Source organism: Callithrix jacchus, chromosome 5, assembly GCF_049354715.1.
Source record: "Callithrix jacchus isolate 240 chromosome 5, calJac240_pri, whole genome shotgun sequence".
Classification (NCBI taxonomy): domain Eukaryota; kingdom Metazoa; phylum Chordata; class Mammalia; order Primates; family Cebidae; genus Callithrix; species Callithrix jacchus.
The window spans coordinates 41,726,984-41,754,861 of NC_133506.1; the positions used below are offsets into that span (position 1 = coordinate 41,726,984).

The 27,878-nt window shown below is 39.0% G+C and overlaps 1 protein-coding gene across 17 annotated transcripts; it reads right to left on the reverse strand.

Annotated features, from left to right (window-relative positions):
- Positions 1 to 14,224: 14,224 nt before the first annotated feature.
- LOC100407664 (uncharacterized) lies at positions 14,225 to 27,426 on the reverse strand. Of its 17 annotated transcripts, none has more exons than XM_078371816.1 (5): positions 27,389 to 27,426; positions 25,934 to 25,992; positions 18,835 to 18,957; positions 18,427 to 18,519; positions 14,225 to 17,336 (listed from the first exon to the last, which is right to left on the reverse strand). In XM_078371816.1, the coding sequence occupies exon 5, from the start codon at positions 17,224 to 17,226 to the stop codon at positions 15,535 to 15,537; it is 1,692 nt and encodes a 563-aa protein (XP_078227942.1). In that variant the 5' UTR covers positions 17,227 to 17,336; positions 18,427 to 18,519; positions 18,835 to 18,957; positions 25,934 to 25,992; positions 27,389 to 27,426; the 3' UTR covers positions 14,225 to 15,534. The 17 variants fall into 17 exon arrangements, with proteins under 17 accessions (XP_078227942.1, XP_078227941.1, XP_035154652.1 ...); XM_078371815.1 differs by having other exon boundaries at positions 18,427 to 18,572; XM_035298761.3 differs by having other exon boundaries at positions 18,831 to 18,957.
- Positions 27,427 to 27,878: the final 452 nt, after the last annotated feature.

Here is a 27,878-nt window from a genome sequence, read left to right on the forward strand (position 1 = left end):
GATTTTATAAGACTTGTTAGCAAGAATTCCAAATAACCCTGTTTATTCTTTAAATACTTAATAACTTGGCCCAAACTCCTCTTCTACCCCCAAACTAGTTCTTTTCTCTCCCTTAAACTTTTATTTTTAAGTGCACCCCTGAACATTTTTTTACCAAGCTAGAATCACTTTCATATTTACTACAAAATGTTTTTCTGATCTTTTCACTGCCACCTTGTGGTTTTACAACACACATCTGTTTGCTTTGTTTTGTCTCGTGACATATTTGAATAAAACCATGTATCCTGTTTAGGGCTGGTGTGTGGTAGTGGGAGGGTTGGAAATTGGATACAAAAAGTCGAGTCAATCAGTTGTCACTGTTGCTCTAGTCAAGACTCCATTGTCATTTTGTATAACCTTCATTTCTAATTCATTATGTCATTCTCCATGTGCTAGAAAGTGGGTCTAATATTTTCTATGTTGTTAAATAGCCGGGTGTGGTGGCTCATGCCTGTAGTCCCAACTATTCGGGAGGCTGAGGCAGGAGAGTCACTTGAACCCAGGAGGCAGAGGTTGCAGTGAGCCTAGATCATGTCAACTGCACTTCAGCTTGGGTAACAGAGTGAGACTGTCTTAAAAAAATTTGCTTATACTAGTTGTAAAATATTCATGATTGTACATACGGCTGTACTCTTAAACAGCATGCTGCAAAAATCTCACTTCTTACCTTTCTATTTAGCTGTTTTTTAAATCTTTACATGTTATAGCTACGCATCTTACTTTTTAGTGCAATATAGTATTCTTTAATATGCATCCACCACACACCAGTTTTAGGGGGAAAAAAAAATCCTAAGTCTCTACAATTCCTTCTGACCCAAATCTCATCTTTTTCCTTTAGAATCTATAACAATTTCTCTGGTTCACAGGGCATATTATAGTTTGACAAAACATACCCAGATTACTTTCTGGACATCTGTGAATTTTACACTCTAACCCACCTAACTTCTCTTTTCTTCATCTTACCATTGCTTGCTAACATTTGCATTTTAGTTGGCTCCATTTTAATAGTTAAGCTTTGTCTCTTTAATTCTCATTTCCCTAAGAGTAAGATGAAACTCACTGATACTCTTGTCATCCACTCACTATTTAGCTTTTATGAATTGCTTCTTCATGTCTGCTCATTTTCTAATGTTATTCTCTTTTTCTTTGTGGAATTGAGGAATTTTATGTTATATATAAAGTATTTTTTGGTTTAAAATGTTTCATTACTTTTGTCAGTCTGTCATTTGCCTGTTGACTCTGGCGCTTCTCTTGATCAGAAATCCTTCATTTTTTGACTTATAGGTTTTGTTTACTGTCTTTTTGTTGTCATTTAAGAAGCCCACTGCATCTTAGGTCATAAAGACATTCTCCTATCAGCGTTATGGGTTTAAAATTCACGTTTTAATCTGTCTATATTTGTATATGGTATAATGGAACAACCAGCCCCATTTTTTCTGAACAATGAGCCAGTTTTTACAATACCATCCACCAAGGCATCCATCCTGTCCTCAGTGACTTGTGATGCCATCCTTACATATAAGGCAGCGATACTATAGTTATAGAAATCATCTTCTGAAATTTCTTTAATTCCATTTGTGTATGTCTGTTCCATATAATATTCTTTATTATAGTAGTGTGGTTTTCTAGTTAGCCATCATAGTGGGTTCTTTTATTTAAAATCAGTTTTTTATTATTGGAGTATATTCTTTCACTGGTAATCTTCTTGCTTCAAGTATTTTGAAGCTCTGTAGGTGCATAAACACTTAGAATTATGCTCTCAGTTAATTCCTTATTACAAAATAATCTTCTTTATCCCAGAAATACTTATTATTCTAAAATGTATTTTGTCTGATATTAATATAGCTACTCTAGCTTTCTTTTAACTGTTAGCATGGTATGTATTTTCCATCCATCTGCTTTTTAACTTATTCGTGTCTCTAAAGTGAGTTTCTTATAGTTAGCAGGTAAGTTGGTTTTACATTCTCATACAAGCTTGATAATCTCTACCTTTTCATTGGGGTGCTTACACCACTGGGTCTCAATGGGGAGAAGGGAAGAACTTGCCCCCTAAGGGCATCTGGCAATGTCTGGGACCTTTTCGGTGGTAATAACTGGGTGTGTAGGCATGCTACTGGCATCTAGGGTGTAACAGTCAGGGATCCCAAGATCCTGCATGCACACGATAGCCCCCACAAGAATTCTCTGATACAAAAGTAAATAGTGCTCAGGTTGTGAAACCTCGTGTTTATATTTTAAGTTTACTGTGATTATTGATACAATTAGGCTTGAATCTAAATCAAATAGATTTTTATTTGTCATATCTGTTCTTCTCCCGTTTCTCTTTTATTCTGCTTTATTTTCCCTACCTTATTTTGGATTAATTACTTTCTTAGGATTCAGTTTTATCACCTTTATTGGCTATTAGCTATAACTCAATTTTAGTGGTTGTGTTAGATTTGAGTTTATAGTATCTGTCTTTAACTTATCACAATCTTCCTGCAAGTGACTCTTTCATGTAGAGTATAAGAATTATACTGTAGTTCTTCTTTTTGAGATAGAGTTTTGTTCTTCTTGCCCAGGCCGGAGTACAATGGCACAATCTTAGCTTACTACAACCTCTGTCTCCCAGGTTCAAGTGATTCTTCTGCCTCAGCCTCCCGACTAGCTTGGATTACAGGCATGCACCACCATGCCCGGCTAATTTTGTATTTTTAGTAGAGACAGGGTTTTTCTGTGTTGGCCAGGCTGGTCTCAAACTTCTGACCTCAGGTGATCTGCCCACCTTGGCCTCCCAAAGTGCTGGGTTTACAGGTGTGAGCCACCGTGCCCAGCCTATACTGTCATTCTTATACTATATATACCATATATAGTATACTGTAATTCATCTTCACCTGCCTTTATGGTGTTGCTGTCATATATTTTTACATGTTGTAAGCCCCATAATACATTATTATTTGTGTTTAATCAGTCAATCTTTTAAAGAGATTTAAGTAATAATAACAAACACACATATTTACCATATAGTTACAATTTCTGTTGCTTTTCATTCCTTGGTGCTGGGCCAAACTCCCATCTGGCATCTCTTTTCTCTTCCCCTGCAGGACTTCCTTTAAAATTACTTGCGGCGTAGCTCTGCTGATAATGAATTCTTTCAATCTCTGTATTTCTGAAAAGGTCTTTTGTTTGTCTTCATTTTTGAAAACAATATGCTGGGCATAGAATTCTAGTTGATTCCAGTTGATAGGTTTTTTTTTTTTTCTTTTAGTACCTTAAAGATTTTGTTCCATTATCTTTTTTGCTTAGTGTTTGCAGTGAAAACTCTGATGTCATCTTTGTCTTTGTGCCGTGTACATAATGTCTTTTTCCCTGCTCTGGTTGCTTTTTACTGTTTTCTGTTTATCACTGGCATTGATCAATTTCATATAATATGCCTTAATGTCATTCTCTTCATGTTTCTTATTGTGTGATTTGAGCTTCTTGGATCTGTGAGTTTATAGTTTTTACTGTGTTTGAGAGTTTTTTGCCCATTATTTCTTCAGATATTTTTCTGGTCCCTCCCCCACTCCCTTCCCCACTCTATTTCAGAGACTCCAGTTGCCCACATATTAGGCCGCATGATGAAGTCGGTAAATCTTCTACCCATTTTTAATAGGACTCACATTTAATGGATGGCAGTACTTCCTTTAATCCTGATTTTTCTTTTATATATTCTATTTCACCAGTTCCTTCCCTCTAAAAGAATTCTCCAACCAGGTTTTCCATGCTGCTATTTCATCTTTGGCTATATAATTTGTGCTATAAATGCCAACCATTAAGTTCATTTAAACAGAGTTTCAGGCTGGGCGTGGTGATTCATACCTGTAAACCCACCACTTTGGGAGGCTGAGGCAGGCAGGTCACTTGAGGTCAGGAGTTCGAGACCAGCCTGGCCAAAATAAAAAAACTTGTCTCTACTAAAAATACAAAAATTAGCCAGACGTGGTGGCATGCCCAGCTACTCAAGAGGCTGAGGCAGGAGAATCACTTGAGCCTGGGTGGCAGGGGTTAAAATGAGCCAATATCATATCACGGCACTCCAGCCTGGGCAACAAGTGAGACTTGGTCTCAATAAAAAAAATTAAAATTAAAAAATTAAACCCCATATCTTCAAACCAACTGTTCTCACTTTGTCCTTTTTTATTATCACCAATTCTGTCCCATGTTGAAATGTTGCATTTATCTCTTTGAAAATATTACTCATGTACATTAGTAAATATTCCACTATATATATACATTTTTCTAAGCACTTCAGTAGCATCTCAGACTAGAATGAGGAAGATAACAGAAACCCATGCTGCTTCTCCATCTTATCAGTGGTAGATTTTTTGGGTCTGTATTAACATATCTATAATATTTTGTACATGTTTAGAAATGCTCAATCTATAATTCCTATGTGTGTAGAAATGTTCAAGTTTCTTTCTGCAGCTAACCAGTTTCTAGATGTCTTCATTACAACAAAATGCTAGAACTCATCATATCACAGTTTTATATAAAGACAAGTTTGATGGTCTAGAATCAATACTAAAATATAATAGGATATAGTTCAACAAAGATACAGACTTAAGATTGTTCTTAATGTTCTTAGCAACAACAAAAATAAGTACAACTCAACTATCCAAATAGAGCACTGGCCCAATCTATAGTGACCCTGTCGACTGGGCACGGTGGCTCATACCTGTAATCCTAGCACTTTGGGAGGCCAAGGTGGGCAGGTCACCTGAGTTCAGGAGTTTGAGACCAGCCCAGCTAACATGGTGAAACCCTGTTTCTACTAAAAACATAAAAAATTAGCCAGGCGTGGTGACACACCCCTATAATCCCAGCTACTCAGGAAGCTGATGCAGGAGAATTGCTTGAACCTGGGAGGCGGAGGTTGCAGTGAGCTGAGATTGCATCATTGCACTCCAGCTTGGGCAACAAGAGCAAAACTCCATCTCAAAAAATAAAATAGTAAATTAAAAAAAAAAAAAAAAAAAAAGACCCTGTTGCACAGTGAAACATTAAATATCAAATTGATAAGACAGATGTATATTCACTCATAAGTATCCCCAGTTTTGATGTTCAAAGGAAAATATTTAAAGTGTAATCACTTTCACAAATTGCTATACCACACAGGAATATTTTAAAGGAGCATAGTGAAAATAAAATTTTAATCCATGCTAATGATTTCATGTGATTCTTTTTAGGCTTTTTAAGTTTTTGTGTTAGGGTTATTAAAATTTCACTGAGCCATTTTTACAATCACAAGTATAGTTATTTCAAGTTTAAAGCTATAGAGAAAAATTCAGTGGCCACCGTTCATCACTTAAATCATTTTTGTACTTGGAGAAGCAATTCTCTTCCTCTCCACCTCCACAAACTCCTACTTCTCATCCTACTCCTCTAACGCCACTGTACTCTTCTTTCCCTTGCTTTCCTAATTAACTTGATGTATGTTGGAGTGCCCAGTTCTGATTTTTTTTTCTCATATTGTTTCCCTAACAGCATGTCAACCAGCCTTGGCAACATTTCGTGCCCTCAAGGAATCTGGGGATGCCTTCAGACAAAGCTTTCACCATGGAGAATACCAAAAACGTGGTACTTCTGTCCAGCATTATGAATGTGATGACTGTGGCATGGCTTTTGGGCATATCTCACAACTTAATGGACATTAGAAAATCCATCAGGTAGGGGAAGCCCACAGATATGGTGAAAACACGAAGGCCTTTAGGCATCGCTTATCATTTACAATGCTCTAGAAAATTTGTATGCTATATAAACACTTGGAATGTAACCAGTGTGGCGAAACTTTGAACAGACCTTCAAAGGTTATTCAACATCAGAGCATGCCCAGTGGACTGAAGCCATACAAATGTGATGTATGTCAAAAGGCCTTCAGGTTTCTCTCATCCCTGTCTATACATCAGAGGTTTCATGTTGGCCAGAGACTAAACCTGACTCAGCATAAAAAAACTCTTACTCCAAGGAAGCCCTTTTCCTGTAACTTCGGTGGAAAAACCTTTTGCTATTTCTCAGAAAAAAACTCAGCATCTATTAAATCATACTACAAAGAAATATTACACATGTAATTATTGCAAAAAGGAATTCAATCCATACTCCAAATTTATTCTACATCAAAGAACTCATACAGGAGAGAAACCCCACAAATGTGATGTTTGTGAGAAATCTTTTAAAAGCATCTCAAATCTTAATAAACATCAGAAAACTCATACTGGAAAGAAGCTCTTTTCATGTAATGAATGTAAAAAATCTACGTTTGATAGGTGTACCTGAATGCGACAGAGAGAATGAATCCAAGCTGGAAAATACCCTTCAGGATATTATTCAGGAAAATTTTCCTAAACTAGCAAAGCAGGTCAACATTCAACCCCAGGTAATACAGAGAACACCACAAAGATATTCCTCAAGAAGAGCAACCCCAAGGCACATAATCATTAGATTCACCAGGGTTGAAACGAAGGAGAAAATACTAAGGGCAGCCAGAGAGAAAGGTCACGTTACCCACAAAGGCAAGCCCATCAGACTTTCAGCAGATCTCTCAGCAGAAACTGTACAAGCCAGAAGAGAGTGGGGGCCAATATTCAACATCCTCAAAGAACAGAACCTTCAGCCCAGAATTTCATATCCAGCCAAACTAAGCTTTACAACTGAAGGAAAAATAAAATCTCTTATGAACAAGCAAGAACTCAGAGATTTTATTACCACCAGGCCTGCTTTACAAGAGCTTCTGAAAGAAGCATTACACACAGAAAGAAACAACCAGTATTAGCCTTTCTAAAAATACACCAAAAAGTAAAGAGCACCAATATAAAGAAGAATTTACACCAACGAATGGATAAAACAGCCAGTCAACATCAAATGGCAGTAACCCTAAATTTAAATTGACTAAATCCCCCAATCAAAAGACACAGCCAAAACCCAATGGCATGTTACATCCAGACCTGTTTCACATGCAAGGATACACAAAGACTCAAAACAAAGGGATGGAGAAAGATTTACCAACCAAATAGAGAGCAAAAATAAATAATAAATAAATAAAAAGCAGGAGTTGCAAATCTCGTAGCGGATAAAATAGATTTTAAAGCAACAAAGATATAGTGGTAAAAGGATCGATGCAACAACAAGAGCTAACGATCCTAACACCCAGATACATAGAGACTTAGACTCAATGAGACAGAAAATTAATAAGGATATCAAGGACTTGAACTCAGATCTGGAACAAGTAAACTTAATAAATATTTATAGAGCTCTCCACTTCAAATACACAAAATATACATTCTTGTCAATACCACATCACACCTACCCATAAGTTTAAATGAAACATTGATTGGCCATTAATAATACCCAATTTTTTTCAAAATAAAGCAATATTTCCATTTACTCTCCCTCTTTCTCTTCCTCTTTCTTCCTCTCCTTTACTTATTTTTTTTCTTTCCTTCTCTCAAAAAAAAAAAAAAAGAAATTAACTTGTAAACCTCTAGATCCAGGTCGGCAATGTCTCTCTCATTGCTTGATTTCCTTCCTTCCCTTCCCTCCCTCCCTCCCCGCTTCCTCCCTTCCTTCCTTCCTTCATCCCTTCCTTCCTCCCTACTGTCCTTCTTCCCTCCCTTCCTGCCTTCCTCCCCCCCCCCCAAAAAAAAAAAAAAGCCTTTGCCCAGCGCACGGATCTTGCTCGCCACTAACAAGTCTATATTGGAAAGAAATCTTTTATTTGTAGTAATTGTAAAAAGACCTTTGTCCGGATGTCAGATCTAACACAACATCGAAGAATTCATACAGGAGAGAGACCTTACCAATGTAGGACTTGTGAAAAAACCTTTAAATATCGGCCAGACTTGTCTAAACATCAGAAAACTCATTCTACAGAGAGGCCCTTTACATGTAATGAATGTGAAAAGACCTTTCATCTTAACTGGGAACTTAATTGCCATAAAATAATTCATACTGGAGAGAAACGCTATGAATGTGGTGAATGTGGAAAGCGTTTTAACAATCATTCAAATCTTAATAAACACAAGAAAATCCACACAGGAGAGAAACACTTTGTATGTAATCAATGTGGAAAAGCTTTTAGCTTAAACTCAAGGCTTTCTCAACATCAGATGACTTACAATAAAAAGAAACCCTAAAAAAGAGAGATTAAGAAAGATATTTAGAGATGACTTACTGTTTGCTAAACTCAAGAGACAAATGCAGAAAGATTTTTAGTCAAAGCCTAATTCTCTGCACAGATTCACGCTCTATGGAATATCTTGGAAATATAAATATGTAAATGTTGAAGAAATAGAGAGGCGATCAGAAATGTACTTTATTGCATTAACTTGAGTCTTTGGCTGGGCATGGTAGCTTACGCCTGTAATCACAGCACTTTGGGAGGCCAAGGTAGGTGGATCATGAGGTCAGGAGTTTGAGACTAGCTTGGCCAACATGGTGAAACCCCATCTCTACTAAAGATACAAAAAAAAAAAAAAAAATTAGCCAGTTATGGTGGCACACACCTGTAATTCCAGCTACTCAGGAGACTGAGGCAGGAGAATCACTTGAACACAGGAGGCAGAGATTACAGTGAGCTGAGATCACACCATTGCACTCCAGCCTGGGCAACAGGGTGAGACTCTGAAAAAAAAAAGTTAAGTGTGTTCAATTAAATCTGAAATTGGATAAGGCAGTTCCTGTGGTGAGCAGTGATAAGCTAAGAGGCAGCTAGAAGGATGCAGTGAAAAGAACATTCATTTTGCTGTTTGTTCATAATCTTCTTTCACTGGATTAACAAATAGAAGTAGCTATCTAAAGATGCAAACTTTTGTAGGTTAGATGATGCAACCCTAATCTCAGCATAAGTAAGGAAAACAAAACCCATCTTTTCTGAATGAATTAGTTTTGGAGAACTTTGCTAGCAGACAGTGAAAAGTAAAAAGATGATTATGACTCTGAACTAAAGGATAAAGAGTTAGGAGGGGTGACATGAGAAATCCAAAGGTCTTGGGTCTGTGGATAAGACGGTTTCTGCTGCCTTGCCTAAATGGCTGGGAGGAGGTGGCTCACGCCTATAATCCCAGCACTTTGGGAGGCTGAGGTGGGTGGATAACTTGAGGTCAGGAGTTTGAGACCAGCCTGGCCAACATGGTAAACCCTGTCTCTACTGAAAATACATGGTGACATGTGCCTGTAATCCCAGCTACTCAGGAGGCAGAGGCAGGAGAATTGCTTGAACTCAGGAGGTGGAGGTTGCAGTGAGCTGAATGATGCCACTACACTCCAGCCTGGGCAACAGAGCCAGACTCCGTCTCAAAAAAAAAAAAAAAAAAAAAAAAGCCAAAAAACAAATGGATATAACTGAGACACCCAGCTTACCTGAATAGTTTGTACCATTCTTTTATGTTTCTAAAAAATCAAGAAGAAATAGAGAGATTGCAACAATTCTAGGCCTTAGATTCAGAATATGGAGAACTCTACTGGAAATATTATGTTACCTGAAATTGATTTCTTGTTGTATGTCTTCAATGCTAAGCTTTCTAGTATATGCTAATACTAGCTTGTAATACTGAATACATTTGAGCCTTGTATCAGAAGTCGAATTACACTTTCCCGAATTTGTTCTAATAAACATCGGTGGTAACTTGCCTGTGTTTGGCCAAGTGGGATGGGCATAGTTAGGGTGGCATCAATCTGCAGACATTATTCAGTTTCTTCATTCTCTCATGTTTCTTTGCTTACTCAGACATGACAGGAGCTGCCGCAGAGCTCAACTGTTGTATAATTCCCAGGTGTGCCTCCCTTTCATCTGCCTCATTACTTGTGTGTTGAGGCATCAGTATATAGCTCTAAGAAAATGTGTCTGTGTGTGTATATATATATAGCTCACTTTTTACAAATAACAGACACATTAGCTTTATAGATCTCAAATTACATATCAGCCAAAAATGCAACTGAAATAAGTTAACTGAGTGCAAAGAAAATATTGTAATAAAAATTAAAAAATATTTTTATGAATATTATAAAAATGGGAATGGCTATTGGAATAAAGATAAAAATTATGCACAGGACCTGTCATCCCTAATTTTGGTCCTTAAAATCCTGGGTTAAAGTTAAATAGGAAACATTTTACATGTTTCAAATATACAAAGACTTTTCAACACAGTTCCTATCAGGGTCAAACTGCTAACTCTAAAGTCTATAGTGAGAAGAGAAAAGTTTTCTAGGATACACCAGAACAACTTGTTCTGAAAAGCCTAGTGTCCCAAATTCACCATCACCGAACTCTAATTTAACTATTCATTGACATCTAACGCTTTCTTCTTTGTATCTCTGCCATACTTCTTAGGGGCTATCACTAATTTCTAAGCCCAAACTCTCCAGTTGTGTGAAAAAGGTAAAAGAATAGCCATCATGTAAATGTTAGGCTAGTCAAAACATCCTCATTGGAAAGTTTCAGCAGAAAGTTTTCTATTTTCATTGGGGTTTTAATTAAAATCATAACAGTTCTATTGTTTAAGCAAAAATAACAGATGGAATGAGAGGTTAAATACTTCAATTTAGGTGTAAACTGTCATCTGCATATTAATGTAAATGATGCATCTTTTGCTTTTAATAATTAAATCCTTATGTGGTTTTCATTCTCACATGTTTGAGGAGATATAAATAAAACAGTTTGTGGGTTTAATGGAATCCCTCCCTAAGATACGTTGAAGTTTTAACTGCTGGTGCTCATGAATTTGACCCTATTTAAAAATAGGATCATTTTGAAGATATAATCAAGATTAAATCATACTAGATTAGGGTGGGTCCTAAGTTCAATCCCTGTCTTCATAAGAGGAGACACAAGACAACTGGCCATTCAATGAATGCTTTAATCCTTTTAAACATTAAATTATCTCTGAAGATAACTTCCACAGAATGCAAAATTGGAGTCAGCACAGAATATGATCCATGTACCTCATATAAACAATGTTAGGTATCTGCATTAAATCACTGGCTATCTCTAATCTCCCCCCCTTTTTTTGCCTAAAACATATCTAGTCTGGATAACTTTTAAATTATTATGGGGTATAAGAGTACTCCCTCCATTGTTTGGGGACCAATATGAGGAACCTGCCACTAAGTAAGTCTGTTTCCACTATGCATTCTGGGACTGAGGAAGTAACCATAGGATGGGCCTGTGGTCCCACTGGCAGAAGCAAAGCCAAGACTCTTATCTCCTGACCTTCATAAGTCTCCATTCTGATTATGGGCCACTGCAGTGTTTGGAAACTGCGAGAATTCATATAATTCGAGCCAATATCCAAGTCCCCAAGGAGGTCTGGGTATTTCCTTCTCCCTCATGCACGGCCATGGTGCTCAGGGTGAACCCAGAGACCCCTGGGAGGGCCTGGAGAAAGATTTGCACAATGCCTCTATGGCTACATTGCGGGAACTTTCTTAAAAGGTCTTTCTGAAGCCACTTTGGGTCTAAGAATTGGCTTAAGTCTCAAAGTTGAATAAGGTGCTATGAATTCCCAATATAATTCCTTAGGTCATATTTCTGTCCAGGAGACCCAGAAATTGTTCACCTCTATGTCAAGCTGCTCCCATCTAATTTCATTCTAGGGTCTCCATGATGCACTAGTTGTCACTGGCAGGCCAACACCTGATTACCACTCTTTCCTAAGGCATGCTACAACAGTGTCTGCTTTGTCTCCAGAAGTGAGGTGCTGCTGCATGGTTTACCAAGCCCCAGAATCTCATTTCCATTTTGAGGATCTGTTTCATGGGACCACTTCTGGTACCAGTTACAGAATTAGTCCCATTAAGAAATGGCTCATTTGAAAGGAATGAAAGAAAATTGAATGAAGAGACGCTACAAAAGTGTGAGAAGGGTTGCAGGAAACCAAAAAGGGATCCCTGGCCCTGAAGGGAAAGCAAGAGTGTGGTGGCTTTGTAATGTGTCACTTTGGCTCAGCTGATTCTATGTTCCCTAGAATTCCCTGTATGTTTCCAGTGAAGGTGGGTCACAGAGGACATCTTGGCTTGAGATCTGGAGGGTGGTGGCAAAGGAACAATCATTTTGTTTTTATGCTTAGAAAGGCTTCTGGCCCCAACACATTTCCTACCTGCTGGTTCTTGTTGGTGTGGCTCAGTAGACAAGCCTGTGGCTGCTCTGCTCTTGTTTCCCCAGGATCTTCTCCAGCTCTTCCAGCTCCTGGGATATGTGTGCTTAGCAACACGACAAATGGCACCAACCTCTGTAGGACACCCACATCATTTAGGTAGAAGACAGTAAAAACTACCACAACTTTCTGTGTGGGTTCCAGCTTGTCTTTGTACTCTCTCACTTAGTGTTCACTTTCCCTACTTGCTTGGCCTGCAGACTTTGTGGCAGCATCAGCCATGAGGACAGTTACATAACAGGCTTCCTACAGTACCCTGGAGTCAAGTTTTGATAACAAATCTATCTACAGAACATACATATGGCTCTGCTGCTCTGATTGAACTCTAAATGATACAGGAAGGAAATGACTTTTGGGATCTGGGGATACCTGTAGCTGCAGAAGAGGGCCACAAATAGGGTCTCAACCAGACACTTGATGGCAAGAGACCTCAGTTGATGCAGTTCATAGAGGTCTACCCCAAGCATGTAGAGTCGGGTAGAGAGTGGTTCTGGAGGAACAGAGTATCCAGAAGCATCAGGCTTCTGAAGTATGACACTTGCTGTAGATATGATGGAGTAATGTGTTTTAGGATATGCAAAGAAACTTAGCTGGGGATTTTCTAACCAGTCAGACCGATCTTCAAACATACATAAAATCCACAGGCAAACTGTGAACATATAATAATTCAAAGACTGTTATATCCATCTTAAAGAATAAGCTATCATTTTAAATTATATTCCAGGTGAACAGGGAGAGAAGGAAGAAGAGTACCAACTAATTTCATTATTGACTGACAGTAAGACACTAATATAGTATCTTTCCCTTAGTCCCTGCAAATAACAGGGACATTAAGGCATTATATAAAGATATCAGTAATTAGTAACTGACAGAACAAAAATACAAATACTCCACAATGCTATGTAGTGAATGACAAATAGGAAGATAAAATAATCTGGCAGAACTGTAACTAAATGTGTCATATCAGTAATACCAACTTATGAAATTCTCTTTCATTCTCTCATATAATCTTATTCCTCATTTCATTGCAAAATAGAAACAATTATAAAAAATAAATTCACAAACTTCCACTACATCAACCCATATGTGAGTGAGCTGGCCTGGCATGACCATTGGCTATTCTCTTTAAAAGGCTACCTTTCTCCCTTACACATAGGTTCCAACCCATCTCACCTAGGCAGAACATCACTCCAACATGTCCCCCTCTCTATGGAACATTTCCCATCAGTGTATAAACAGGCATTTATCGCTATCTCTAGAAAGAAGCCTCCATTGACTACACTTTATTCTCAAGTTACTATGCCATTTCTCTTGCCTTAAGCACAACTCCTTGAAAGGGCTGTTTGCATTGTTTCCAGTGCATCTCCTCTCACCTTTCTTGAAACTGCTCCATTCTTACGGTGGCCACCTGTGGTAGCTAGCCTCTGATATGTATGGCTCCAGAGGTCTCCACCTCCTGGTATTCATGCTTCTGTGTGATTCCCTTCCGCACCACATCATGGTTGGTCTGTGCGACCAATTAAGCACAGTGAAAGTGACAGCTGTAATTTCTTTATGTCTTGAAATTTGGTGTCTTGTTGTGCTCTTCATTTTTATTCTGCTTGGGGTTCATTAAACTTCTTGGACTTGTGAATTTACATTTTCCTAAGATTTGAAAAAAATGGTTCCAACATTAAAGGATACATTTAGACAAATTTGGCACAAAAATTAGGTATTTTTGTTTTTCTTTACTACATTAGTTTTAAAGTGAAAGGTAACTTAATTCACAATAGCACAGTAGCAACCAAATCTTTTAAGTGACTATGAATACCTTTCACAGGAAAAGAGCCAGATCAGTATACGCACATACATACGTATACACTTATAAATGTTAATACATGCATATGTGTGTACACACACATTTATCCATCCTACTGAAGGACATAAGAACTGAATAAATGGATAAATCAATCATGTTCATATTGGGTTCACCATTTTACCTCCATTTAAACAATAACAAAACAAACAGCAGACAGGGGTCAAGATGAAATTTTTATTGCTGATCAAATTGAGTTGGAGGATGCAACTCAGTGTGACCTTTTAGCTGAATGACAGAATTAGACGAATTTACCAATCGTAGGCAATACCTGTAACAAGAAATTGTACTTGCAGGACAGCCCACAATGAAGTGGGAATTCAGCTGAGCAAACCCAGTTACCCATCACTCTTAGCAATTAGATAAGCCCCCTTCATCTTCCCTGAGGCAGAATGCATAATGCAGCAGAGAAGCTAGAAATGGGCAGAGGGAAAACCCCACTCACAGAAAGCAGGACTTGAAAGGTAAACATTTCCCAATAACCCCGTATGAGTGGCAATCCTATCTCATCACATATATCCATACAATGTAATCCTAACCGGCTTCACAGGGGCGTTCTGTTCTCAGAATTTGATAAGTGACTTCTAAAGAACACCTCTAATGAAAATATTTAGGCAATACAAGAGATCTTTGAAAACATACTAATTGACATAAACCACCGGTAGATGGGGTTGAATGGATATTAAGAGAACACTAAAACCAGAGAAATGAACACTTTTTGGATTCCACCGTCATCAGAATTATTTTTGTTGCTCAAGAATGCTGACGTCTGCATGTTTTTCCTACTGCAATTGCTGTTTTCTTGACGTGGCTGAAAGCTTCAGTATCACAAACTAGCTATCCTGTGCCTCTCTTCCATTGGAAAGGTCTTAGGAACAGCTTTTATTGGCTCAGCTTTACCAAATGCTCATCTGTGGTATAATTACCATGGGTGCATGAAGTACCATGGTTAGTTCTCCTTAGTTGTCACCTTTGCAGATAAAGCTATATAGTATGCTAGTCTGCTACTAGAAGACTATGGAGTTAGCAGACAATAAAAAAGCTGCCTAATCTGAAAATACACCATAAATTAAGAAACTGAATTACTCAACTATCACGGGAACAATGGTATTGATTTGAAATGAAGGTCAGATCCTCACACCTCATAACATATATTACCAAGTAACACTGTGTGGAGGAACCAAGTAACAATTTAACTTAAATAATGTTTGTTTCATTATCTTGAAAGGGAGGGACATTTGACATAACCTTTGAATTACTGTTGAATATTTTCATAATTCACAATGAATACATTTATTAAACTATTTCTTTCCCACATGATTTCTGATGGTATAGTGAGGATTGAATAGTGACAGAAAACTTTCCATATTCATTACATTCGTAAGATTTTGCTCCTCTACACATATTCATAGTTTAGCATTGTGTAAGTTTTTTGATTTGTTGCTTTGTTGGAACTTATTACTTTGTTGGAACTTATTCCTTGTGTGTCTTCTGATGTAAAAGAAAGTTTGATTTGTGGCGAAATGTTTTCTCACATTTGTTACATTCATAAGGTTTCTCTCCTGTGTGTATTTTCTGATGTTCAGTGAGAGTCCACAGTCGACGGTAGGTTTTTCCACATTGATTACAGTCATATGGTTTCTCTCCTGTGTGAATTCTTCTATGGACTCTGAAGGTTGACTTGTGGCAGAAGGATTTCCCACATTCATCACATTCATACGGTTTCTCCCCACTGTGAGTTCGCTGATGTTCAACAAAGGAGAACTTCTGACAGAAGGTTTTTCCACATTCATTACATTCATAGGGTCTCTCTCCTGTGTGTGTTCTCTGATGGTGAGTGAGGGCTGACTTCCTGCAGTAGGTTCTCCCACATTCGTTGCATTCATATGGTCTCTCCCATATAGTTCTCTGATGTACAATGAGGTGTGAGTTTTTACTGATGGCATGCCCACGTTCACTACACTCATAAAGATTCTCCTTTGTGTTCATTCTCTCATACTGACTGCAGTTTGACTTCACAATGGATATTCTACCACATTTATTAAACACACCATGTTTCTCTCCTGTGTGTGTTCTCTGATGTATAGTGAGTGTTGACTTATGGCAGAAAAATTTCCCACATTCATTACATTCATAAGACTTCTTTCCTCTATGAGTTATTTGATGTGCAATGAGGGCTGATTTTGTACATAAAAATTTTCTGCATTGACTGCATTCATAGGGCTTCTCTCCTGTATGACTTCTTCGATGCACATTGAGAGCAGACTGACAAAAGAAGGTTTTCTCACATTCGTGACATTCATAGGGTTTTTCCCCCGTGTGAATTCTCTGATGTGCAGTAAGGGCCGACTGACAGAAGAAGGTTTTCCCACATTCCTTACATTCATTTGGCTTCTCTCCCTTGTGAGTTCTTTGATGTACAATAAGATAAGATTTCTTGCTGAAGGCATTTCCACATTCCTTGCATTCATAAGGCTTCTCCCCTGTGTGTGACCTGAAATGTTCAGCCAGGGCTGACTTCCGAAAGAAGGTCTTTCCACATTCATTACACTCATAGGATTTCTCCCCTCTATGAATTTTCTGGTGTACAATGAGGGCAGATTTGTCCACGAAAGTTTTCGCACATTCACTGCATTCATAGGGTCTCTCTCCAGTATGAATTCTTTGGTGTCGAGTAAGGCTTGCCTTCACACGAAAAGTTTTCCTACAATCATTACAAACATAGGGTTTCTCCCCTGTATGAATTCTCTGATGTACAATGAGGGTAGATCTCCTAGAAAAGGTTTTCCTACATTCATTACATTCATTTAGTTTCCTTTCAGTCTGTCTCTCCTTCTGTGTAATGAGAATTGCCTGCTTGAAGAAAGTTTTCTCACATTTATTATAGTCAAAAGGATGCTTCAAAATCTGAATGTTCTGATGCAGAATAAGATTTTCATTTTCATTGCTGGCTTTCCTCATTGGATTATATCTGTATTTTTTCATTCCCAAATGACTTTGCTCATGCTTATTATGGAATAATGGCTTCCCAAATCCACTGTACTCATCAGGAATCTTTCTGTTTTCTTTACTTTTCTTTGCAACAATTATTTCTGAATTCATTTTCAAATTGTTTCCTCCTGGATTACATTTATAGGGCATTTTTCTTGAGGGAACACTATTCATACCCAGATTAAATGTTGTCCCAAATACATTCTCTCTTTCTGTAATCAGTGTTTTGTTGCTGAAGAATACAGTTTGGATTTCCTTGTTCTTCTCTAAGGCATCATCAACTTCTAGAAAAAGGAAGACAATTAACAATAATTGGTGAGTCTTTATATATTTTCTATGCAATAAGAATTCCTTAGAAATGCATCGTTTTAGGGGTTAGACTTTAGGCCCAGACTACCAAGATTAAACAAATTTCAAGTGCAAACATCTCCTACTTGGTTGATTTGAAGAAAAGCAAAAAATACAAAAAAAGCAAATCCATCCATATAAGCCAATATTTAAGAGGGGGAAAGGAAGAAGAAACTAGCAAAGAATACAAGTACTTTTGACACTTTACAAATACTACTAAACTTGGGTGGAAAAAGTAAATAGTCACACGGAATAGTACACAAAGCTGGAAGTGTGCTGATGGAGTATTAAATAAAACACACAAGAGTCAAGTAAGCACTTAGAGAAAGACTGATACAGTGAGATCAGGTAAAACAGAGTCTGTTATCTAAACACACAAGAAGAAAGGGTAAACCTTAAATTTTTGCAGTAACATGAAACTCTCAAATTTGTACAACGCAAAGGGGAATGGAAAGTAAGATTGTGGGCTGAGCAGGGCTGGGACTAGAGGAAGGCAAGCAGGATATCAAGGACACCTGTACAATCCTGATAATTGAGTGTCTTCTTAAATTTTGCATGCTAGGCACTTTGTTTGCCTCACCCTACTCTGGATCCTGGGGAAACTCATAATGGAAAGGGAAACCATGTTATTTCTCAGTTGAGTTATAGAAAAATGGAAGGCAACTAAAAAGATCATGACAGATCTCTGAATGTCTGAAATATAAACTAAATCTATGACAACAGTGGATGGGGCAAGGGAGGCAACAGAGGATGTTATAGAAATAAAGTTTAAGGTGTGAAAAAAGAGGACTTGAATTCTGGGGATAGGTAACTTGGTGGCAAAATCTTTATAAATTTCAATTAGTTATTGGGGAGAACATTTCAGATGTTAACAGTAAGACAGTTAATCAACCTCAATCACTTCCAAAGGTCTGGGGTCAAAAAAAGAAATTCATAAAAAAATATTACAAAGATGCCAACTATTGTCACTGACCACCACGGATCACTCATTTCAATTGGTTCCGCCTGCAGTTATCATTTACTTACCTGGGTAGTTCTGATTTGAGAATTCCTCCACTATCCACGGTTCTTCTCCTTGCTCCAATTTGAAAATCACATCTGGTTTGCTAACATGATATCCTGTTAATGGGAAATTACAGAACTTGGACCAAGATCTTTGGACATCAGGGACTCTGAAGAATGAAGAAAGTACAGCTTCAGAAGCTGTGCAATGAAGATGCCCAGCAATGGCTCAGTAAAGCTAGAACATTTTGGCAAAGAGTAAGGGACAGGCAGTGAATACACACACATACTTCTACTCTCTAAAAGAGTTTAATCATCTTGCTCCCCTGATGCTCAAGGCTAAATAATTAAATTCTAGAAATCAACATATTTTTGTAACACAGAAGAAATGTATGCTCTTGAGAGTTGTACAGGGAAACTGTCTTTACCCACAGAGACCAAGTTGCTGTAGTTCTCCAGCATCACATCCCTGTACAGGAGCCTCTGAGCAGGGTCCAGTTGCTGCCATTCCTCTTGGGTGAAGTTCACAGTTAGGTCCTGGAATGAAACTGATCTCTGAAAGAAAATGTTTGATCTTGAGTGATCAGAATTGAGTGTTATAAAATGTATGGTAACAAAATATAAGCAGACCACTGCCATGGCTAATAGAGTAGCTATAAAGAGATATAATTGTGGGAGGGCAGAAAATTAAAAATCTGTCACTGTGTTCATTTTAAAATAAAATTTAAAAATGTACGGAGCTTATACCATGCCTCGCACTATTCCAATTGCCTGGATTACTAATCACATAAAATACTAATGTTGCTTTCAAGGAGCATACATTCTGACAGGGTGACAAAAGCAGAAATGTACATCTTTAAAGAGCAATGCTGGACATACACACAAGATAAAGGGTGATCAAAAAAGAAGAAAGTTTGCTCCGTTTTGTGTTATTCCTTCGAGGGGATAACATTTTTAGTCCTGAAATATAAATAGTATGTTTTATAGGATTGTAGGTAGCCGTTAAGAAGATACATGGACACAAAACACACATGGGGAGTTTGAGAATTACAAATCTCTCCATATGAAAGGATAGTAAGAGGTGGGACAGAACCCAGAGAATAAAGGAACTCTTTTCTCTAATTAGTAGTCTTGAAATCTAGATAGTATAGCACATTAGCAAAACATTCTTGCACAACTAATATACATTTACTTAGAAATTGTAGTATATTTCCAAGTTACTTCAAGCTATACATTAATATCAATAAAGCTTAATTATTTTTTGATTCTTTTGGCTGAAATACCAATAAGAATAGAAGTCCAGTGGATTGCTGGGGTGCTCCCTATCCTCCACTTTGCAGACCACTGTTGTGAATGATGGAAATCCATAAAAAGGTATTTGTAAGCAAGGACTGAAGATTTGTGACCAAATACGTATTTTGAAACAATGCTCTAGAGTATAGGGGTTAGCAAACTACAACCCGTGGGCAAAATCTAGGCTACTGGGAGCCAAATACGGTCATGTTAAAATTTGCTTACACATGCTCTATGACTGCTTTCATGCCTCAACAGCTGTGCTGAGTAAATCCGACAGGGTCCACGTGGCCAGCAAAGTCAAAAATATTGACCTTGTCCTCTAAAGAAAACATCTGCTGTCCCCTACTCTAGAAAAATGGAAACTGGCTTAAAGGTCAAATTAGAGGGGAAGAAAGCTAAGACACCGCTGCAGGACATGACCACAGGTAGTTCCTGGGAAATGGGAAGGAAAGAATCAGTCCTACATAATGAGAGGCAAGGGGAGTTGACCTCTAGTTGATGTGCAGTCGATGTAATGTGCAGATTATTCCGCATCATCAGCTAGGCTGATGCTAGTAGCATCTATGGAGAATAGGAAAACAAAACAAAAAAGAGAACAGAGCATAGGAAATGAAAGCACTGATCTTTACCATGCTGTGCTTGAAGTGTCTGTTGAGTAAAGAAGTAGAAATGTCTAGCCGGTAGTTGGATACATGGTTCTGGAGCTCAGAGGAGAGACAGCACAGTGATCAGAAGCAATATTTGAAAGCATAAATAATGAGGAAGGTCTCTATGAACTGATATGAAGTGACAAAAGCAAAGTATTAAAGAATATCTATAATAGTCTATCTTTTATGTAAGAAAGGAGATGTAAGAAAACACACATGTCAGGGTGTGGTGGCTCATACCTGTAATCCCAGCACTTTGAGAGGTCGAGGTGGATGGATCGCTGGAGCTAACAAGTTTGAGACCAGTCTGGGCAACATGACAAAACCTCTTTCTCTACAAAAAATATTAGCTGGGCACAGTGGCGTGTGCTGCTCGGGAGCCTGCGATAAGAGGATCACTTGAGCCTGGGAGGCAGAGACTGTAGTAGGCTTAGACTGTGCCACTGCACTCCAGCAGCCTGGGTAACAGTGCAAGACCTCATCTCAAACAAAAACAAAAACAAAAAAAACTCACCATATATAATCACAATGTGTACAAAAAAGTTATGGAAAGGATACCCCAGAAACTCATGAAACTGGTTGCCTTCAGGGGAGAGGTGGAGTCAGATGGAAAGAATGGAAGGATGGGAACAGGGTAGAAGAGATGAGAAGGACTGACACTTCTCTAAAATATCTTTCTGTACAGTTTTGATTTTTAGAACTACCGTAGGCCAGGTGTGGTGCCTCATGCCTGTAATCACAGCGCTTTGGGAGGCTGAGGTGGGAGGATCGCTTAAACTCAGGAGTTCAAGACCAGCCTAGGCAACATAGTGAGACCCCATCACTCAATTTTTTTTTTTTTTTTTTTTGTGCCAGGAGTAGTGGCGCATGTCTGCAGTCCCAACTACTTGGGAAGCTAAGGCAGGAGAATTGATTGAGCTGAGGTGGGCAAGGCTTTAATGAGCTATGATTGTACCACTGCACTCAAGCCTGGGTGACAGAGCAAAACTCAGTCTCAAAAATTAAGTAAGTTAAATAAGTAAGTAAAAAGGAAAGAAAGAAAAGAAAGAGGAAAGGAAAAGAAAGGAGAAATGAAAGAAGAGGGAGGAAAGAAAAGGAAAAGAAAAACAAGAGAAAGGGAAAGGAAAGGGGAAGGGGAAAGAAAGAGAAGTATAGGATGAACCCTGCAAAATAACTAACCGGCAAAGTATCAAGGTTCTAAGTGAAAAAGGACCGTCGTGGGTTGCAAGAGGCTAAGGAGACAGGACATTTAATGCAACTTGGGTTCCTAGGTTGGATCCTTGAAGTGAAAAGGGATATTCATGGAAAATCATCAGCAGAATTTGAGTAAGGTAAGATAATAGTACTGTATTCATGTGGTTTTCATCACTATAATACAGTTTTGAAAGGTGGGGGAAGTGAGGTGAAGGAGACACAGGCACTTTGTGTACGATTTTTCTCATTCTTTATATTTCAAAATAAAGCAGTAAAAAATAGTAGTGCTGCCTCCACCTCTGCAGACACCTGGGCTTTGGCCTGCTGTTCGTCTCACCTCACTCACATGACTGTCCTAGGTCACCCCAGTCTTTCTTTTCTTTGAGCTGCTATATATCTTCCTACTGACACACTTTATTAGGTAATTTAGTGAGGCCTTTCCTGCTACCACCACTTAACTGTCTCTTACACATAAACTAGAGAGTTATATTATCCATTTTATTTCCTCCATAAATTACTTCCTCCAAAGGACCTACAAGCTTCCTGAAGATAAAGAGTATCTTATAATTACATGCACAACAATAGACATATAAGGTCTTAATGACTAGAAAGAATGACTGGCAAAAATATTAAAAACAAAAAGCCAGGAACAAAGAGTGCTAGAGAATTGGAGAGCCCTCACTAGAAAGTTCTGTACTCACTGAGGCAGACCCAGTACACTTCATAGCAGAAGGTGCAAAGTAAGAACAGTGAATGTGTTCACTTTGTGAGAAACTGAAAGGTGCTTATGACAAAAGAAAAAGAAACTCAATTCTCCTGGTGACTCACGTCCACTCTGCAAGCAACGCTGTAAGTAGAGCGATGATCCATTCGGAGCAAAGGAGAGTTCATAGATTCATACAAAACAAGATTATCCACAAAAAAGAAATGATGAACACTACTATGAGCAGGCATATGGCTACTGAGGACATGTTCCTACATCTTTAAAGGCTAACAGTCTTACTTGTAAGGTAGACAGATAATGACCAGACCCTACACGTAATGCAGAGATGAAGACAGCCACCATTGCTCTGTAAGCACAGTCTGTGGACACAGAAGATGGGGGCAGGAATGGGTCCTGTGATGAGATGGCTCCTGGCTATGGACACAATGTAGATAGGAAAGGGGTAGAAAGTCAAGGAGCAAATAGTGGAAACACGGTTCAAAGCAGGAATGTAAAATTTGGGGCATGTTCAGGAAACTAAATGCAGACCACCATCACTCTTCAGAGGGGCTGAGTGTGAGTGGTCCCTTCCACTGGGGGCATTTGGCACATCTGTGGAGACCTTTTTGGCCGTCAAGGTTCTGTGGGATGCTGTTGGCATTTGGTGGAGGGAGAGGGAAGGAGAGATGGTAGAGACACTGCAACATGCAGGATCTTCTCCTACAGGAAAGAAATGCCCCAAATCCTGTATAGCTTTCTAATCTTAAATATTCATATAAATGAAAAATCTGTTTATAATCATCCGAGCCTAGAACCTTACTCCATTTGGCACTGGAATATAAAAATACACAGTATTTTTATCCATATTAAATTTTCTTCAGTGTAATAGTGGACACATCAAGGGCAGTTTGTATTTGATTTGAACTGGAACATTTAGGGATTTTCACTCCTGAAAAATCCCACTAATGGCAATGCTATGTACGGTACTCAAATTATGACATCACTCCTGTATCAATATAAACTTGTAATTATCATATTCATAGTGATTTAACCTAAAAGAAGTCTGTATAAACATCAAACTACTTTTATGACTTACTATAGTTTTATCTGGACAAGTCTATATTAAGATACATATTATTTTTAATTACTGTATTTATTTCTCCTCTATATTCGAATTCTATTGATTTTTTTAAAATTACACAAGTAGGTTACATTATTTAGGATCTCCAAAATAGGCTATTTTGTAATTTAAAATAGCCTATTTGTGTAATTTTCAAAAGAGAGGATGGCTTTTAGTTGAGACTTCTAGAAAACAGAGCCTAAGGCAAGGACTCAGGCTGTATCATTTCATCTGGGAACTCCAAGCCAGAACAGAGAGGGTAAGGGAAGTAAGGAAGGGAAGAAAGAAAGGATGTAAACAATGAGACACAAGGGGCATCAGCATGCTGCCCACCACTTCACTACAAGCCCCAAAGAGAGGCAAGTTTCCTTAGAAGGAGCATGGGCTCAGCACGTGGGACATCTCCAGGTGGACCACCAGGAAGAACTGAACTCAGTGCACAGAAGACAGAAAGGGTGGGGAATTCATCTGCCCACCTCTTTCTCATTTTCCATTTCCCTTCATTCAAGGTTCACCCACAGTGAGTTAACTTGCCCACACTTGCAGGTTGCATCATCTGGCTCCACCATCTGGCCCCTCAGGAAGCTGGTACCACACCTTATGGTGTGTGGTTTCATCCAAGTCTAAAAGAGGAGGCAGCCTGGTGTGAGTGGGTGGCATTAACCAAGAGAGATAAAGGAGATGGCTGACTATGGAAGGTTTGCATCCCAATATAGCTTGTGAAAAAGTATGTTCTGTAAATGGATATGGGTCTGGCAGAGTTGAGAACCACCTCAGCACAGTTTGTATTGTTTCTGTAACATCTTTCTCCTTCACTAGAATGTGAGCTCCATGACAAAGACAGTATCTCCTTCATTCAAGCTGAATGTAGACCATCTAGCATAGTGTATGACACACAACTGTTTGATCAATATACAGTTGTTGAATGAAAGGTCTAGAGTGGTAGGAATTAAGAAGAGGCAGGAAATGGTCATGACACAAACAGCCTTATAGGTCGTACCAAGGATGCTGAACTTGTACTCTGTAAGTGGCATGGAACCTCTTAAGTCATTTCTGTATTAAGACATGATCACATTGGCATTTTGGAGGAATTGGTCAGTGTGAACAACAGCCTTGAGGTGGGGATAGGAAGGGAGGAAGGGGCCAAGCAGACTACTGAGAAAGCTATTAATATTATGTCGACCCATGAACTCAGGCAGAAGTAGGAATGGAAGTGAAAGGACAAATTCAAGAAAGGTTTATGAGACATTAGCAAGCTTGACAAACAGATACAGTAGGAGATGAGGAAAAGGAGAGATGAAGATGGACTTCCTTTTCCAGCTTGCCTCACTGGCCTGATGGAAGCAGCACTGATAGGGAATAAAGAAGCAGCACACTGAGCAAGTTGTAAATATTATTTCTGTTTTGGTTACGAGGACTCCAAGTGCCTTATAGAGATGTCCAGCAAGAATCTCGAGCTGAGGTTCTCAGGGGTAGAGATATTTCAGAGCATAGAGTCACAAGTTAAAACCACAAAGGGCATGAAAAAAAATCAGAAAGAATAATGGGCTAACAATGAAATAGCAATGTTCATGAAACAAGAGAAGAAGATTTTATAAAAGATATAAAAAAGATATGATTACAGGCTGAGTGTGGCAGCTCACAATTGTAATCACAGCACTCTGGGAGGCCAAAGTGGGAGGATCACTTGAGCCCAGGAGTTTGAGACAAGCCTGGGCAACATAGTGAGGCCTCGTCTCAATTAAAAAAGAAAAGACATGATTACAGAGCTGCAAAGAGCATCATGCGAGTGATACCACAGAAATTATCACAGGTGCATATTAGGGAGGGGCAGTCATACTGTCAAATGCAACGAAGAGTTTGGTAAAGTATGAACCGGAAAAGACTCATTAGGTTTGAAAACATTTAGGTTACTACTAAATTTTTCCAGAACAAATCCATCTGAGTGGTGGGGGCAGTCACAAGACTGTATCAAGTGGGTTGAAATGAGACAGGCACGTGAAGCATATCACACTGTTCTCCCTAGAACTTGCTTTAATAGAATGGCTGTAATAAATAGTTATAGGGCATTATTTGGGGAACATTATTCCATTTACTGCAGGTTTTATCCACTTATTCTAGGTCTTATCACTGGATCACAGACATCAGAGAGAACCATCAGAATGCTGCCTGCTCAGATGACACTGAGTTGGTTCCCTGTAATCACTATGCTCTGCTTGGGTATAGAAGTCACAAGAAACCAACAGCATTTCTTTCCCAGCTGTTTTTTGGCAAAGCTGCCTCTATTTCACTTACTCAAAGATCATCTAAGAAAATGTTTAGATATAAATGATGGGAAAACCACATAAAATGCCAGTGTAAGGCCTACCTCATATCTTCTGGGCCTTTCTGGAACCATTTGAATAAGTCTATAGAAATATATGACTTTTCTGTATATCTATGTCCACTTATCCAGTATTGATCAGATACTCTTCTCTGATGCTGAAATACATTTCAATTTCACCTGCAAACTACTCTAAACCTCTTGAAATTCACTGTGTAAGGTGGGAAGTAAATCACTGAGCAACTTACCTGAAATTTGTTCATTTTCGGGTTCTCTTGAGAAAGGGCCAAGAGTGTTAAAAGCAGAGCTGGGTAAGGAAGAATGGGGAATGGAATCATGAGCAATCTGGGTCACACAGCAGCTCTACAATTACCCACAAAGACAACCACGCATCCGTTTAAAAACATGGCATTTTGACCAGTCTGGTTCAGGAAGCAACAACTTGAGGAAATGTTCACTTGTCCATTTATAGTTCTAGAATTGTCACATAGAGCTTTTCTTACTGAGTGAATGCAACAAATGTTTTCTACTTTATTACTGTCAATTTATGCCTCCTTTGGAAAAAAACTGAAAACTCTGAGTCCAATTAATAGGAGACTAGGTCAATGAAAGTTAGTATATACAAAGCCGGGAACACTACTTTGGCATTAAAACAGGTTATAGGATTAAAAGATCTATTGGAATAGGAAAATGATATTATATCATTTACCTATTTTTCTACTAATGTGTTTAGCCACTTGAGATGAGAGAATCCAGAAAGGATGAATGAAAGTGCTTTAAGATGTTTGTCTTTTTGACAGTTTGGTCTACCTTAGCTGCAGTTTCACAAGAGGACCTTTTACTGAGAAACTTGTGGTAGATAACTTAAATGTGGTAGATGACCTGGTACTCAAGAGACTATAATTCAATTATTGGCTCTGTTACTAGCAAACTGCATTACTGAATATTTACTAAGTCGCAATTTTAAAATAAGTTAGTTTTTAGTCTTTTTTTTTTTTACCCCTATTGTGTGGCTCCGTAAGGGGTAAACTCAGTAAATTCCAGGGGAGGTGATGAACATGGTTTGTGCAGCTCAGAATAAACAAAGGGTGGAGATGGTAGGGAATGACATGAATGTGTTTAGGAAGTAACGAAGAAATCATTTTCTTAGTTATAACCAGTAAGCCTTCCCTCCAACCAAGGACTCTCAGATACCGCCAGAGAAGTGTCTTTTCCTGTCAAATCTGGACCCCGCCCACTCTCTTCAATTGCAACTCACATCCTTCTTCTAAAAGTTGAATTGAAATTTGCTCAGCTATAGTAATCAATGGCTGCAGGACTAAGTGCATCAGCAGTTCTGGAAAGAGGCTCTAGCTACTTGGATGTGCAAACGTTTCACCTTCACCAAGCACCTTCTTAAGGCAAATCAGGGCCCTAGAGAGAGCCCGCCCCGAGGCCTGCAGGTGAGGACCCCAATCCTGCCCCGGCTGCCTAGCCTCCCGCGCACAAGAAACCCTCCCTCCAGAGACGGGGAGAGCGCGTCCACCCTCGACGGACCCGAGGCCAGTTCCGCCCAGCCCCACCGTTCCTTTCGACGCCCGAGTGCTCGCTCGGAGCTTGCTGCCAGCCCTTTCTATAGCTTGTAGGTGCACCTGCTTCGCCTCCAGTTCGCACCAGGTACAGTGACGGTGGGACCACGGATCCACAAACAGCAAGACTCTCACCCGGAAGAGCCTGGCAAACTGGAAGCGCGTTCCGGTACAAGAACAGGAACGGCACATGCGCAGAAAGGCCTCCAGGCCAGCTTTCCCGGGACTCTCGCGAGACCCGCGCCAGCTTTCGGGACCACAGTCCCCAGAAGGCGTCGCGGCCACCGCCCTGCTATGAGGGACCTTTGAAGAGCTTCTGCTTTAACTACAGGGCTTGGGTGACTACTGTGAATCATCAATACGAAAAGTAAAGTTTCATACCCGTTTCACCGAAGGCTATAGATGAGAAAGGAAAATTCTGCGAAATGAAAATGACTGCGAAAGATATTTCAGTAGAATATTAAGGGAATAATACTAACGACCTGCAGAATTTCTCCCAAACAGGATGCAGAATCATTCCTGGCTTTTAATACGTGAAAGCTGAAGATAAATCAGAGTATCTCTAAAAAAAATGATCTATTAGCCATAACCCCAATTCCCAGAGATACCCAAGTTTAACTTTAGG